At 46.9% G+C, this 17078-nt stretch overlaps 1 protein-coding gene across 1 annotated transcript in view; it reads right to left on the reverse strand.

Annotated features, from left to right (window-relative positions):
- SDC2 (syndecan 2) overlaps nt 1-16608 on the reverse strand; it is a 60735-nt gene extending 44127 nt beyond the window's left edge. The window contains exon 1 of the mRNA XM_080378497.1: nt 16051-16608. Coding sequence (XP_080234623.1) covers nt 16051-16593 — 543 coding nt within the window. The 5' untranslated portion in view covers nt 16594-16608. The remainder of the gene's footprint in view (nt 1-16050) is intronic.
- Nucleotides 16609-17078: the final 470 nt, after the last annotated feature.

Here is a 17078-nt window from a genome sequence, read left to right on the forward strand (position 1 = left end):
CCAAAGCATGCATAATTTTCTGGCACTGTGTTAGTAGGTTTGAGCAGTCACAGGATGATTTTCAGCATGTAAAGTCACATTCTCGCTCTTCTCCTTCCCTGTGTCTCTCCATCTGACTTTACCAATGCTTTCTGTACCCACAAGAGATCAGCAGCCACAGCACAGGATTACTCCATCCCCTCTACCAAATTTTCAGCAGAAGAAAGTTTGACATTTTTCATTAGTTGAGGGCAGATCCCTCCACAATGGAAATACAAACACCCAAATAAGCTCTGTTAGCAACAGTTTCAGCTGAAAGGTAAAAAAATTAACAGAAGTTGGTACTCAGCTACCTTTTCCTCCACAGAAAGTCCTGAGGCGCCACTACTGGTATTCCTGGCTACTTCATCCCTAACTTGTGCTAATCATAATAGAAATCCAATGTATTTACTGTGCAGCCATTCAGACCACTGTCATAGAATTAAAAAGTAATTTCAAATTCATGAAATATGAAAAAAACCCACCCAAATCCAAACCTGGATTTGACAAGTGTGGTGTTTCCAAGGCTGTCTGGAATTACAAACACAGTAAGGAAGGTATGATGGGACAGATCCATATACGTTTTCAAAATTAGGCTCCTTACCAAAATACATATTTACTTATTTGACCATGACGCTACCAAAAGAGACACACTGTTCTTTCGGAAAATGTAATCCATTTCACAACTTTCCCAAAAAAACACTTTCTTATGCTTTTGTGAACACCTTAGCATACAAACACAAGCATCAAAACACAAGAAAACAAACTAAGAGTCACAAATCGCCAGAGTTTCTTAATCATGGGCTGCTTCTCCCAGCATTAGAAAAAATAAATTCTGCCCTGCTTGGCATGCCAGCATATTATTTTAAATAAGGAGGAGGGCTGAAAGAAAGTCTCCCTTCATCTCCCAAACCCCAAGAGAAAATGAAGGAGTTATTTCCAGAGCATGTACTCAATGACCATCCAGTTAAGCCTATTCATTTTGGTCAGGCTTCACAAGTCCTGCACCACACCTAATGAACACACTGCCTTCTTCTGATGCCTGTTACACTGCCGGCAGTAGAGGATTAAAAATAATTACAGGAAAAGAAAACAAAACAGCCCTAAAAGATTCTTATTAGAACAACTCTCCCTTTAATTTCCTTGGTGTTTGTTCCTTCTCCCTTGGAAGAAGCTGTCACCTATGCAAGAGGTCAGCTTTACAATTTCAGCCTCTATTTGCATTGTAAGGAAAAAAGAAACTCAAGAATTTTGCAAACGCAGGAGAGCGGGATCTCTGCTGCATGAGCAGGGACCTGGCACACCGCAGCCACTCTCCTGCAAGGGTTCAGATCAACTAGTTCCACTGGGAAAGCCTGGATGCAACCACAGCTGTCGTGACCTACATAGCTTAGTCTTCTGCTCATGGAAGATTTGTTATTGGGGCATCTAGAGCTCCAGACCTTCTAAGAGTAAAAATCATGAGGTACAAAAGCTGCTTGTCAGATCTTCATGCTTCCTCACTACCGACCAGCTTCTCTGCTTTAAAATGCACGTCTTTCTACATGGTCCCCACACAGCACAGGCTTCACCCAAGTTAGGTGCAACTGAGAAAAGATAAAAGGATAAACTCAGTGCTTTGAAATAACCAAGCAGCTGCAAGCCAGAAAATAGAGTTCATGCTCTACCAATACGTTAAGTCTCACCCAGTTTCTTTGCCCTGATGGGAGTATCAGCACTGCTCAGAGTGTACTCTCAACTCTGGAAACATTTCACGTCACCGACCACAAATGAAGTAATACAGACGTGCTTTTCCATAAGCTGGGAAGAAGGCTCTGTGGCTAGGGAAAGGGGAGGTTTCCAGTCACACTGGCAGCCCAGTAAAACAGGAGGGCTGCATGGAGTGAGCTCCTGGCAGCGAAGGAGCCTCCTGCACACCCTGAAGCTGAAGACCCTCCCTCCTGCTGCAGTTCCACTGGCCTCAGCCTTTTACAGACACCTCTTAAAATACACTCAGTGAAACTCCTGGTGCATTTTATCAGACCTGTGTGAGTGAAGTTTAATCCAGCTGATCTTCTCAGTGTCCTTTCACTTCTTGTTCTTGCCTTTCCTAACCAGAAAGGGGATGTGGCAGTCAGCACGTAACAGCTACACTTTCCATACAGTAAGGCTCAGCAATTGGAAGTTCACTCTTGCCTTTCCCCACCACAATTTTTAAGTCTCTCAACCTTGCCGTCTTCACAGACTCAGGTTTCCCAGTTCAACCTCCCTTTTCCTGATGCTGCCTGTTGCAGCAGACCCTTCCACAGAGGACTGGGAATAGGTCCCCCTGCCTTGAAGGAAACCACAGCTTACAGCCCGCTGACTGCTCTAGGAGCAAAGCCTCTGGCAATCCAAAAACTAAGCACAAGAGTAGTTTTCTTTGAAGGGGAGCCTATTAAGAAAAGGCTTTGTACCAGAGTTTGATTCCTAAAACTTTAGTTACAGTCCCACAATAAAGCCCAAGACTAGTAATTTCTCACTGTCTTCATTTATCTTATTCTTTCACGTAAACCTCTTCCCCACACATGCTCACCCTTCATCACTGGAAACAAACCGCACCCAAAAACCCAGCAAGGTATTTTTGTGGGGTGTTTTCTGTGTTTAAGACACCCACAGGAATTTTTGTTTAAAATAATAAAAATCAACTGGCATTATTTGAGGGGCAGTATAAATGGAGCTCAGAGAGGACTCTCGTAGCTTGCTCCTCAAACACGCCTTCTCCCCAGCAGCACATCAAGGCTATTTCAAGTAGCACCTCCCATTTTTCACTCCCAAGTATCTCAAAGTGTGTCAGCTTAAGTAGCCAAAGAAAGAAATGGTTACTTAAGGGCAAGTGTAAATACCTTGGAAGGAGTGGGAGGGAGACAGGGTGGTGTTAACAGGTTGCTTACCATGCAGTGTATGGAGAAGCAAGCATCCAGACAGCAGCTGCTCAGCCACAGATAATCCCCCCGGGCACGCTGGAGCCCACCCTTCCTCTTCCCCCTGTGCCACGCTCAGCACCTACAGCGGGTGCACAAGCACCCTGTGGAGAAACCGCTTCCCTCCCCGCAGCGCCTGCCTCCAAAACCTTCATTAGTGCACACACATGCCTGCACTCCTGGGGTAGGTAGCAACACTCAACATTTTCCCCTCCGGTATCCATGGAAAGAGATTAACACTCCAATATTTCATTAGCCAACAGTGCTAAGTGTTCCACCAACTTGTGGAAACAGTAAAAGCACGGTGGTTAATGTATTTGGTGAGGCTCTGTGGAAGGGTTTGGGATATTTTGTTTCAGTATACCATAAGGAAAGCAGCTGTCACCTTGATCACAGTGCCCTCGGTAAACTGATACTTCTCCAACTTGTCCCAACTTCCACCGGCTCCCCCTCCATCTGAGCCAGCAGTTACTGATCACTTAAACAGGCAAATGGTGATTTGCACAAAAATAAGTTTTGAAGTGATGCTGTGGGTCAGAAGAGGAGCACCAGCTTTAGCAGCACCTTGCACTCACCATACCCATCCTTCCCCGGTCCGAGAAAAGACTACAAAGCCTTTCAAGAAAACCTGAAGAGCAGAGAGAAATGCCAAGCTGCAAAGTTTGGCTCCACACATCCACTTTCCAAAAAGCAAAGGGGATGAGGGATGCAGTGCTCGAATCATCCACATCTGCTTAAACACTTGGTTCACGTGCTGCAACGCTGTCAGGCACAGCTGACGAGTCAAAGATAGAGCTAGTATACAGTGGCTCTTCCCCACCCCAGACCAGTCACCTCCAGGTTTTCCCTTGAATTATGGTCTGGCCAAGAGGTGTCAGCAGTTCAGCATCCCCTCCCCACCAACAGCTCTGCCAGTACTTTGGTCACTCCCAGCCACCTCCTCCCCACTCCCTCTCTTTCACTGCCACAGCATGAGTGAGCACAAGGATTCCTGAGGGTGGGCAAAGGACCAGAGCAAGCCCAGTTTTTCGTCTACCCTTTCTTCTGCTCTTGGATCTTGTACTTGCAACATGAGACTGAAGAGCAGTGCCAATCCTAACAGTCACCTGGCTTGCCTGACAGCACAAAAGCAGTGGAGCAGGGGGGGAGATCAGTCTAATGAGGATGGAAGTACAAGAGACAGCAGAGAAAAAGAGCAAGTAAAGAACTTAAGATACAAATTACAATTAGGTGCACTATAGTTACCATGTACTGTGCAGTATTGCTCAGAAACACCATCAGCACAAGTCAAAAAACCCACACTGAACAAAAAGTGACATTTCTGGTAGGAAAATGGTAGTCTCACACCACCACTGCGGTGATAATGGCATGAGAGAATGTATGAGTAACAGGTTAGACAGAATTTAAAAGCCCTCTGTTCAGGTTACTTTGTTAGTTTCTATCTTCTGATAAAAACAGCCTATACCTACACAGACAACAACACGGAGCAATACCCATCCCTGCAGTATGCTCTATCATACCACGATTGAAAAATAGTCTTTTTTTTCCCTCCCTTTTCTTTTGAGGATAAAAGCCCATTAAGACATAATGTCATTACATCTGCTTTGATTTATCCAAAGGAAAGCCAAAGCACCTATGCTATATGCTTTGACCAATAAATTTACATAGCTCCATGGACAATGTGTTATAATTTAATGATTTATTTCCCTGGAAAAGAAAACAAACTTTTATTTATAAGCTGCTTCATATTTTAGAGATGTTCACTGAAATAGAAGTCCAGCGTAACACAGTCTTAACTCATACACACAGAGCCAGCACTGCACTTCAGGCTTTGCAGTTAGTCACAAAAGGACCCAGCAAATTAAAAAAAAAAAAAAAAAAAAAAGTCTTAAGGAAAGCTAATTGACAACTGCAAAGCACAGGAGAAGGGCCTGCCTCTGCTTAATTGAAGGTCTTTTCTGTTAAGCTGCATGCTATATTTACCACCTGGCTTGTAATGGCTGTTTTTATTCAAATGTTCTGTGGTAAAATACATGCACGTGTAAGGGATGAAGACTTTATCATCGAAACCTTCTGCAAGAAATTAGGGGAATGAGAAAGGCTCCCACACTTCCGCAGCAAAATTAGGTCAGAATGCCTTTGAACAGCTCCATCTGAAGGCTGTGCCAGACTTCAGATCAAATACTTTTTAGTGCATTAGACCCAACAGCTTAAGAGATGAACTTCTATGCTGCTGATAATTATTACTGGTACTGTGCATTGCTGCTTTCCTCTCCACCTGTGGATAATTATAAATAGCCTACATTTTCCAGTCCCTGACATATGCCACTCGGTTAATAGCACTTCCAAAACCCATCCTTTATAACCATGGGTCACACATTTCAAATATGACGACCGCGTAACTCTACACAGATTGGGAAATTATTACTTGCCCCATGCATACTCTTAACTAAGCACTCCCTGAATATACATGTATAACTAAATGATATTACCATCACGGTAATTAATGATGTGAGGCTGTAAAGTGCCAAGTCGGTGATTCATATACAAACTAGTCTCTGCACTCTGGTGCCTATGCACAGCCCTGAACCGTGCGGCCAGGGAGCATCACTGCCACCGGCCGTCACCTCCTGCCCTGCCCAAGCACAGTCAGCCCCAGGGCTGATGCTCTCCTGCATTCCAGCCCCCCCTTCCTAAGGGGCTCCAGGGCTATCCCGAAATAAAGCATACTCCAGTAGCCAAGCTGGGGGAGTAAAGGCCACAGAACTGTCCCCAGATACATAAAGCAGTTAATCATACACCTCCTCCCCACTCAGCTTTACTGCTTACACCCCGAGGAATGGGCAACAGAGCCTACCAGCCCCCACATCCAGTCATGTTTGTGTAAAATTTCATTAATAAATTAATCTGTAAGTAAACTATAAAAAAGCCTAAACCCCTGAAACTACTTCCAGGGAGTAAGAGGGGGTTATACAGCCAAAACAGTAACTCTGGAGTCAAATATACCTTTTGTGGAGCTTAACAGCATAACAAGACTAGCAGTAAGAAAATCGAGGCATTCAGAATTGTAATTCTTTAAAAACTCAGACTTTTCCCTTGGTTTTTTTTAGCTCTTAAAATTCACAGCTGAGTTCACTCTAGCAAGCTTGGCTCTTGGGAGGGTTGTTAAGATACACAGAAACACCCACCTCCAGTTTCCTACTGCTCCTTGTTTTGCTCTCCCGTTAGGTGACACTGCTAATTGTACAGCTGCTACAGCTAGCTGCCAGGGACTGCTCTAAGGAGGTTTTCCAATTAGGTTAGCTGAATTAAATAACAAGGGAGAGAAAGAGATTAGCTTTTTCTGTGCATCTCTAGGAAGCCACAGAGAAATTGCCCAAAATACTCTTGCTAATCCTCCCTTAGGACCCCTTCATCTCTGATCACAAATACAGAAATGCCATGTGAGCTACTCTGTGGGAACCATGCCAACTCTGATTGTCTGTACAGCCACAATTTTCATGACAAGGAATCCTACCTACTTTGTTTGAGACTGACAGCATCTGCCAGAAGAAGTTTTCTCCTCAGTCTTCCTCAGGTTCCTCAGGTCAAATACCTTTACACATTTAAGCCAGTGGAGGTAAGATCCTCAGGTGTTAGGTGAAACATCAAGAAGTAACAAGGTGAAGAAGTATCGCAAAGACCGCTATCTGTATATTATAAAGCACCAACTTTTTTTCACAGACATTTTTTTGTCATAACCCAAAGCTGCCTAATTCTTCCCATGCAGATAGAGAAGGTCAGAAAAACAAAAAGTAGAATGATTGGTACCTGACCTCAGGAGCATTACTACATATTCACAAACCCAGAAGACTTTTTCAACCCACAAACAAGATTCAGGGTTCTCAAAAAAAGTATCAGAAAACCTTCATCACTACTAAGTTTATCTGGCTTTTATATATGACAATTTATGCCACCAGGCAGAAGACCAATTACAGGTGTCCACCAGAAGAGACCTACATCAAGATGCCAAGTCACCAGCTCTTGGTTAAGTGGGAGAGATATGGTCAAGAAAGCAGCATTAGTGAAAGCACAAAAACCCAGACCAGCTGAGGGCAAAGTAAGTTTTTCAGGTTGTGAATCACAGTAAGAACAAGAACAAAAGGAAAGACAGGTCATTTTCCCTTTCCAATGCCCTATAGTTACAAAACAGACAAGAATAGCATTTTCAGCACAGCAATATTATTGAGTACTATCTCAAACCATTTTAGACCTAATACTCTTCCATTATCAGGAGCTGGTAAGCTCCTTCCATCCAGTGAGTCCCATCACGGCAGCACAGGCACACCTCTGCCTCTCCAACCCAGCAGAAAGGCTATTTATTACTGAGCCTGAGCCGGCTCAAAGGCAAAGAGATGCCCCCCTTGCAGAACATAGCCCTGCTCTTCAACACAGCATTGCTCCTTGAGCTAAACACCACCAGAGAGAAAAGCATTTCCAGTAAGAACCATGATGGGAGACCACCAGCCATACTCAAAGTTGAGTATGTTAAATGTCCTTTCTTCTCCAGCACCTGTGCGCTTTAAGGAGGAAAGTCAGTTTTTAACAGGTGGCCATGGTACCCACTTTCCGCACCCTCAAACCCTGCACAGTCAGGCCTTTAAGTGGCATTGAAGCATCCAAACATTATTCAATAGGTTGGAGATCAGGCTCTGAAATGCTATCAGTGGATCTTTTCATATGTCAGTTTTCAGAGTTGGCGCTTTTTCAACACTCCTGTGTCACCCCTCCCTTCCGCACACCAATACTCTGCAGGAAGGACCACCACTCCTACCAGAAGATCAGAAAGCATCTCGTGGCTTGCCACAGGGCTTCCTCATCCACCTCCTGCTCACTGCCAAACCCTTTGGAAACTTCTAGAGACCTCTGCCACATTTTCACAGAGCAGACAGATGTGTCCACCAAAGCGTTTTGGTCAAAAGGGAGGAAAAGGCAAATTCAAGTGGCCCAAGCTGCAACACGGACAGACAATTTCAGCTGAGCTGGGAATCCATTCAGGTCACAACAGCTCTGGTGTGACCTCCCAGCCTGGCCAGGTCAGGTACAGACCTGTGCCAACCACTATTCCCAGTTTTTCTCTTTAGAACAAATTTTTTCCAACTCATTCACATTTTGCAGTGACCCCTTACCAGGGCTTTGAGGGCAGAGGGAAGGCTGTGCTGGAGAATCAAACCAAAAGCACCTTTGGGAGCTATGGAGGATCAAATCATACTTCTGGGGGAAAACTGTTATGAAATTGTTGTATTAAATCACAAGTGAAGAAGCAAGAAGAAAACCATTTGTAAAGACCACCTCCTGTTTAAAGCTTATTTTTCCTGGTAAGTAAGGTCAGAGAAGCTGCTCCTTCTACACTAATTCGGGCCAAGAGAATTGTTAAGACAATTTTGAGAGCAATTTTGATCTGTTTATTTAACTGGGAGACCTTCTCAAGTTCTGCTGGGCTTTCCTCTCCTGACACTTGAAAGACAGACTGCCTTTTGTAAAAGGCAAAAAAAATTCTTTACTTTTTGTAAAAGATACACACACAAAAGTATATAAAATAAAAATATATGTAACAGAGACGTCTATGTAGAATAAAGATCTATATAAAATACACACACACACACAAAAAAAAAACTTTCAAGGGCCTTCCAAGCTAGAAATGCAGCAGCTGCAGAGAGCACAGGCTCTGTGGAAGCCAGTCTCTATGAACAGATAATTTCAAATATACCCCAAGAAGTTTCATTTCATGACATTTTAGATGTTACATTAAAAAATATCAGCCTTCACAGATGAGAAATAATCAAAGAGCACATGACTGGAAAATCATAAGCAACTCCATCAAAGACAAGAATTTAGAAGACATACACGGCTCTTCAGTAACTTTTCCTATCTACCTCCAGGACTAGTCATCCTTCTTGTCTACCATGGGGAGAGAGGCCTGTGAGTTCCACAGACTACAGATGCTTAAGTCACTAGTGATCCTAAAGTATTAATCTTCCAACGTTGTACGCTGCCACATCAGTTCTTGAGAACTTTTCACAATGAGACTTACACAAGCCAGTCACAAATACAACCAAATTTCACATACCCTGTTCACAGACACTCCTTCTCTTTGCTGCACAAACACTTCCATTCACTGTGTTCGAACTGCCACTAGTGGCAAGTACCAAGTGTCCCTGAGCTCCTTGACTGGGAGGAGACACAAGCCAGTCCACGGCCAGGACAGGACCTGCATGTTCTGCAATCCCTCTTCTACAGAAAACTCAGAATCTTGCTTCTCAGCAACATTATTTTATGCACATCCTTGCTGAGATTATACACTATTATTATTTATAGAGCTAAGCCATACCTATTTTTATTTATGCAAAGACACAAATTTACATTCAACAGAAGCTCGATTTTCAGATGTCCCAACGATGGTACATTTCCATTACTTTGAACTAGCTTCACCTTTCCGCTTTGCTTCCCTTGCAGGTTTTCATTTTAAATAATAAGAACACCATCAACGTCACACCCCCACACCTGCATATTTGAACGTGGAACTGCACAACACTTGAAAGGGATTCAAAAGGAATGTGGAGGGCTTCAACTGGTAATCAGTTTAAGTGACACACTGATTCTGGAATCTCCATATCCTGAGCAAGCATGGATAAAGAACCCAGCAAAGGAAGAATCTGTCTCCTGGACATCTCTCCTCTTCACAGCCTGCAAGATACAACATGTATTCAAACCTGGCAATAGCCTTCCGCTGCAGACCCCAGTCCGAAAAGCAAACAAGACTCAGCTCTTAAAAGCCAAAAAAGACCAAGTGCATGGGGCTTTGGCTGGCCACAGCTGTGCCCTCCAGCTGCTGTGTCCAGCCAGCTGTTCCTGCAGGTACTGCAGAGTCACTGCAGCTGGAATAAATGCAGCTCAGCCCAGAGAAAGAGGAAAGCTTGCTTCTATTTGTATAACTAATAGTGGGACAGGAGCAGACAAACCAGAGAGGATCCTGTGGAAGGCACGAGAAATGGAAGACCTAGTGAGGTTATTCATTCATGTGGAAGCAAGTACACTACATTTTTCTTCTCTCTCAAAACTTACTGAGTCTTGATGCCACGCTGATCATGTACCCAACTGCTCCCCAAGAAGTACTTCACCTCCCAGGCTATATCCTTCAGCAGCACTGTCTCCTACAGCTCTGTGAGACCACTGCAGCCACACCGCTGAAATACATTTCAGCAACTAAGCATGGGCCACTTCACACTGATCTGAAAGGTGACAATTGACCTCCATTAGTGTGGAAGCACCTCTAGAGAAAATTATGCTTTATTATGGTTAATCAAGCAGGAACAAAACATGTCTGACAGCACAGTATTTAAATACAGACAATACATTTTGGTTGTGAACGACAATGGTGGTTTCTGAACATTTTGATTCAGTTCCTGTGTATACCGCAGGCTGTTTGACCTTCTACAAGTCCCTTTGTCTCCTTAACACTAATACAAGTACAAAGTATGTATTTATCTTTATGTGTGCAACTCAAACACAGCCAAACAGGTTTTTATTTGAACTCTCCCAAATCAATTCACCTTTGGAACAAAACAATTTAGCTTAGAAGGGAGATTTCTGTAGAAGTTTATATGTAAACTAAAAATAGTGATTTCAGATGGAGGGTCCAGCTCAAGCTTTAGTTAAGCACAGCTTACACGACACACTAATAGCCTATCTAGACAAAGCCAAGTTCCACAGATTCATCACCACCCTATTAGTCATTATTTCACTTTAAATGAACCCCCTGCTTGAGAGATCAACAAAAATAATTTGTTCAGCACAAAAGTACTTGTTGCAAACAGTTGTTAAATGCTGTGTTTTCTCCTACTGCAATCAGTTTTCCAATACTTTTGAGGATTACATGTATTTTGTATTTCTGCCTAAATTTCCAGTATGCTTTTGAAAGCGTCCCTTGGGGCTGAGCTAATCAAGAAAACAAAATGCATACAGAGAACTGTCATTATTACAGGGTCAAACACTAATGCAGTCTTTACTCGAGAGATTGCAAATTATATTTCAACGTGAGCAAGAGAAATCTTGCTCCCAAATCACTGAATAGTGCCATGTAACCTATGAATAAATTACTAGTCCTGAAAAGATTACAGACAGCAGTTTATTATCATCTTGTAAGCATGCACCAAAGATAACCAAACAACAAGTTGTTAGAGAACAGCCTGCAGTAATTCTCTCATGCTAGCTACAACACAGAGAGCAAAGCAACTTGAATGTGGACCAAACCGCTTGCCCATGACTTGTGCATCCTCTCTCAACTGCGGCAGCACAGAGGGCATCTTTATGACTTACATTCAAGCAGGGTCTTACATGGGGCCTTGAATAAGCTTGCCAGTCTCAAACACAACATTTCTGTTAAAATTCATAGTCAGTCAGATTTATTCAGAAGACAAAAAGAGTACTTTTCCGTAACCAGACAAGAGCCCTTTGTTCAGCCACTAAGCCTTACTAAAGCTCGTAATTCTTTGCCATAAGGAAAATGTTTAAACTGGTCAATGGCAAAAGTCAATTTGGTGAGATAATGTAATTAATAAATGGCATCCGTATGCCTCTGCTCGACGTTTTATAAAGACAACTGGCCATCAAGAGCAGGGCAAACAGAGAGCCCTGCAAACGACTGGCTGCTCTGCAGGAAGGTCAGCTGCTGCACGGAGTAATGAGCTGTTCTCTGAGCTCAGGACTCCCTGCCAAAACACTATGTTCCCCACCGAGGACAGCAGGTAGCTCTCCACATCCTCCCTGGAGGCGTTAGATCATGGCTGCGTGTTTGACACGGAGGTTTTCATAACTCATACCTCTGCTAGCCAAGAAACTAGGCTTTGACCTCCATTAGTCAAAAAATTAGGCCTTGATCTGGTCATCCTGAGATTACACTTAAGATTAGCACCACAGATCCATCAAAACTTCAAACAAACCCAAGGTTTACAGCTCTTCCTCCTAAGTCCACCATCTTTATCCCATTAGCTGCAGAAATTGCCTCAAACCTACCACAGAGGTATCATCTGCCCAAGAACAACAATCCCAGTACCTGACTTCAAACCCAGAGATATTTGTTCCGACTTGTTCCTGAAGATGAGGCTCTCATCTGCTTCCTCGATAAGGATCTAGAAAAAAATGCAGAGAAAATATCTCTGCACTTCAGACCTGAATATTAAGTCAGTTCCAATGCAGACCTTGGGGCTAAGATATTAAAAAGAGAAACTGCTTCAGTGTTTGATCTCAGGTCAAGAATCATCTGTTCTTTAATTTTTAAAAGATAAGCTAACCTGGGAGGGAAACCTATTCCCAGAAAGTGGCTCCTGTGAACATCCAGCTAAGGGGCAGCTTCATTGCAGCACCAGAACTGTAACTGGTGGTAAAACCCAGAGCACATCAGTCAGGCAGCTGTTGGATGGGAGCACGGAGATATTCAGCTAGAGTAAGGGAAGCAGCCATGGCAGATGCTGCTGACTGAATACAGGTGCTGCCAGGTCACAAAAAGCACTGGATGGATATTTATTAATTCTACAGTGAGAAGAAAAAGCTCATGTGAGTTGGGGAAGGGTGGAAATAAATCAAGACTAAAAAAGCCTCCTACCTTTCTTTGGAACTTACTTGGCTATGCAGATTTAACATGCTTAGGAGAGACACACATGGCATATAAATCTGAAACGCCACCCATCTCTTCAGCCCTTCTTCTCTCTTCTCCTCTAATTACTGTCTCCAAAGTCTAGCTGCCTTTTTCAGGAAAACAACATTCCTCCTCTCCAACACGCTATCAATTTTCCAAATTCCAAAAGCAAAATAACCATTAGAAACAAAAGCAGTAAAATGACAGCGTCATGCTTCTAAAATACTAAATACTTCTGAAAGATATACCAACTATTAACCTTGGATCATCCCTCAGTAACTACATTTAGGCCAACAAATCAGTGCTCAGACGCTTGCAGAAGAAGCTGAAAGACTACCCAGTTGACATTGATGCACCAGTGCTCTATTTTACTGAAAGCCTAAAAACCAACACCAACACCACCCCCGGCATGCACTGCTGACGCAAAGCAAAGTCTTCAGACTCCAGAAACCGCACAAGGAGAGCGATGATTAACCTTCTGTTAGGAGAGCAGCGCTATAGTGCCGCGGTATGCAGCACAACCTGCTAGCCAGCAAAGTTTCCCAACATGCGCTTGGGCTTGCGGAGAGGATTAGACCATCACACAAGCTCTGGAAAACCATTCGTCCCACTGCTGCGCACCAGGATGAAACAGGAAGGTTTATCAGCCTCTTCTGAATGGGAGCTGACAAGTACAGCTGGATACTTGGCGCTGCTCTCTGGTGCTATTAAAATCAGCAAGAGCTGACTCCCACTACCATCAGGACCGGACCCAGCCTTTTCACAGGCACATCAGGCCTTTCTGAGAGTTTGCCTTTTTTTCCCAGCAGTTTCATGTCGCTCTCATTCCTTCTCCTACAAGCAAATGAGGAAACTTTCAAGGTAGCTAAAAAGCACATTTTTTTGCCGTTCAGCCAAGCCTGGGTGAATCCTCCATGTTCTTCCAGGCCCGCTGGGGTTACCAGACCCCACTCCAACCTGATGTCTCACCGCACGCTGTGCTGATGGCAGCAAACCACCCCACAAGCCCTGGCTGAGACCCACTGGCTTTGATGTGGCCAATGCCTGCCACCATGCACAGGTTGCCACAAACAGGTCGGAGTCCCCATCACCCTCTGCATCCCACCCACGTCCCCAGAGCAGGCACGGCACAGCAGAGCGCATCTGCAGCACGACAGCCCACGCCAGGGCGCACGAAGCATGCACCCAGCACGGACAAACCGCTCCCAGGTTCAGGGGCAGGTCTCATTTCCAGTCCGTTTTTAACATGGCTCTGACATCTACTTGGCCTACCCCAATAAAAAGGTTTCTTGGTTACATGAAGCAAACACAGGGAACTCACTGCTTTTGGAAACAAAATGACCTGCTGCCTTCCCCCACCTTGCTCAAAAAAACTCCTGGATAATTTATTTCATCAGAAACGAGATTTTTTTTCCCTTACAGCTTCGCCTAGATAATAAATACCAGAATCAAACAAAGGGGAAGAAATTTAGAGCTAAACCCACTTGACAGTGCTCCGGAGAGCTAGCAGGTCTTTTTAAGCATCCATATAAAACTCCTCTTACAACTAGGACCAATTTCTGCAGAGACTACAGATTCGGCATCTATCATTTCCCAGAGACCCATCTACAAAATCCTACCTTAAGGGACTATGTAGCTGCTGCCAGAATCAGTGAAAGAAAGAAGGGGGGGGGGGGGGAGCAGAGGGTGGAGAAAAGGGAACTTTTCCCTTTACTTTTCCAATCTCTCCACAACTTTCTGGCAGCAGCAAGGGCACTGCACCAGGGCCAGGCAGGCTCCCCCCACCTCACTCCCCCTCTGCCCCCCAAACCGCACTGCCCCAGTATGCCCTGACAACCCGCCCCACGCTGCCGCAGCGTGTTCATCCCAAGGCAAAAACCCATAAAACTTAATACTTTACTAATTACTGTGGCAGTTTAATAGTTACTACACCATCAGAGAACTTTGTAATAACAGTATTTCTATAAAATTAAAGTATATTGTACCTCATTAGCCAAGGGTGTTTCTGCAGTGCAGTCATACTTAGCGGAAACAGGAGTCCGTGTTCTACACAAACCTTTTTTAATTAGTCCTTAAGAAAAGTGTTTTGCAATTGTATCCTTAGAAATCCCTAATGATGAGCCAGATTTCACCAAGGCTGTGACTGGGCTAATTTATACAATAGCTAGACAACTTCCAAAGTTAACCCAAGCTAGTGACATTATTTAGTTCAGTGGAGCGGCTCATTTTAATTGGATTAAATTGTCATGCTTTTTTTTAAATTTCATACTGAAACCTCTATTTATTATTTCCTAATATTTGCCCCAACAATGCAACGGTGTCGTTCGCATGCCCCCTTCCCTCAATGCAATCGAGGCAACCTCAGATCTACCGATGCAAAAGAAAGACTAAAACCCTGTGGCCCGCCTTCACCGGCTCCGTGCTGCGGCGGAGCGGGAGTGCTCTGCCCAAGAGTGGCTTTTCCCGCGGTACAAATCCCGGTAACCGAGTTAATTGCATTAAGCAGAGGCCCCCGGTTAGCAAATACACTTGTGGCTCGGAAAAGTGTAAACAGCGGCATTACCCCCAGCATCCCGCAGCAAGCCCGCAGGGGCAGGGCCGGCGGGGCCAGCGGCAGGCTCGGGCTCCCCGCAGCCGGCACCGGGCAGCGGCGGCTCCGCAGCCGGGACAGGCGGCCGGCCGGGAGGCGCGCAGCGGTGCGCCCCGCGCAAGGAGAGGCGCAGCAGCTCAGCGCACACGACGGTTTTGGGGGCTCCTGCGCCGCGCAGCCAAGGGGTGTTAGTTACCGCTTTTTTTCCTCTCTTTTTAGCAACCGGCCGGGGTGGGCCGATTTTGCCAGGCGACGCTCCCGCCTCACCGCCCGCGGAGCCGGGGGGAAGCGGCATTTTCCGCGGGCGGCTGCTCGGACGCGGTGCGGGGCGGCCCGGCACAAAGCCCCGCCGGACGCAGCGCCCCGAGGGCTCCGGCCCCAGCCCCGCGCCGCCGCCGCCCCTCGGCCGCCCCATGGCAACCGGGCAGCCCCCCCTCCTTCGGGGCGGCAGGGAACGAGGCACCGGGGGGGCTCCAGGGCCGGCAGGCGGCTGGGTCGTCGCGGCAAACTTCGGCTGCGGCTCGCTGGAGGGCGGCAGGGTGCTCCGCTCGGCTTCGTATGGCTTTTTGGGAGGGAGGTCTCTTTTTCTAATTTTTTTTTTTTGGGGGGGGGGGTCTGATGTTTGCAGAGCCCTCGGCTATCAACAGATGCTCCTGCGAACCGGCCCGCTGACCAGGCGGGCGGCGATACCGCGGCCAGGACCAGGGCTGCGCGCCCCGCGCTGGCAGACGGAGCCCAGGCGGCCGCCCCGTCCCGTCCCGTCTCGCCGCGCCCCGCGGAGCCGCCGCCGCCGCCGCCGCCCTCCCCTCCGCCCCGGGACTCACCGGCTGCCCGGAGGCGCAGGCCACGAAGCTGACGGTGAGCGCTAGCCACACACCCCGCATTATTCCCGCGGAACCGGCGCGGCGGCCGCCTGGGGCCGGGCACAAAGGAGAAACCGGGGGGCGGCGGCGCTCGGCAGCGCCCGGGGGGGCGCGGGGCAGGGCCGGGGGCGCCCGCCGGCCGCCGCGCTCCTTCCGCTCCGCTCCGCGCTCCGCTCCGCCGCTGCGCGGCCGGCCCGATGCTGCGCGGCGCTGGGGCGCCCGGGCTGCAGGCTGCGCGCTGCCGGCTCCGCCGCTCTCCCTCCGCCCCGAGTGCTCGGCGGCGGCGGCGCGGCTCCCAGTTAAACCCCGCAGAAATTCCTGCAGGATTACAACACAGATTGGCAGCTCCCCCAGCCAGTGGAAGGAGGCGGCACGCCGCCGCCGCCGGCTCTCGCCCCTCGCAAATTCAAGCAACTTTCCCCCCCCGCCCCCCGTCTCCTCCTCCTTCTCCTTCTCCTCCGCCCCGGTCTCCCCTCTCTCGTCCTCCCCCCCAGTGGAAAACATGAGTAGCGCCGCGGGCCGACCGAGGGCTGGCCTCGGTGTAAGAGCGAGGACGTGGAAGGCTCCCTCTCTCCAAGGGCAGTCTGAGCGCTGCCGCTGTGTTTAGTGCTGTGCCCAACTGCGCATCGCCGCTCCGCGCCACCCTCCCCAGTTAGCCGGGCTGGCAGCCTCAACTGTCGGAAAACACAGGACGGAGGCGTTAAAAATCACGGGGAGGGGGGAGATCCCTAAATGCCGGCCCACTTCGGATCCTCACTTGGCTTTCTGCCCCGAGGTTCGATCGTTTTGGACTTCACTCCCGTAACAAGAAGACTAGAAACTTTCAGGGCTGAGGGGGTGGCATGTAATAGCCACGATTTGTACCTAGGTATGTGGATCCAGGAGCTGTGTCTTCAAAATAAATATTGCAGGAATTGACAGCACCACAAATGTCTGCCCCAGCAGCCAAAACAAGAAGTCTTGCAATGACTAGCCCATGGTATTTCTCA

The sequence above is a fragment of the Falco punctatus genome, assembly GCF_963210335.1.
Source record: "Falco punctatus genome assembly, chromosome: 3".
In the NCBI taxonomy this organism is placed as follows: domain Eukaryota; kingdom Metazoa; phylum Chordata; class Aves; order Falconiformes; family Falconidae; genus Falco; species Falco punctatus.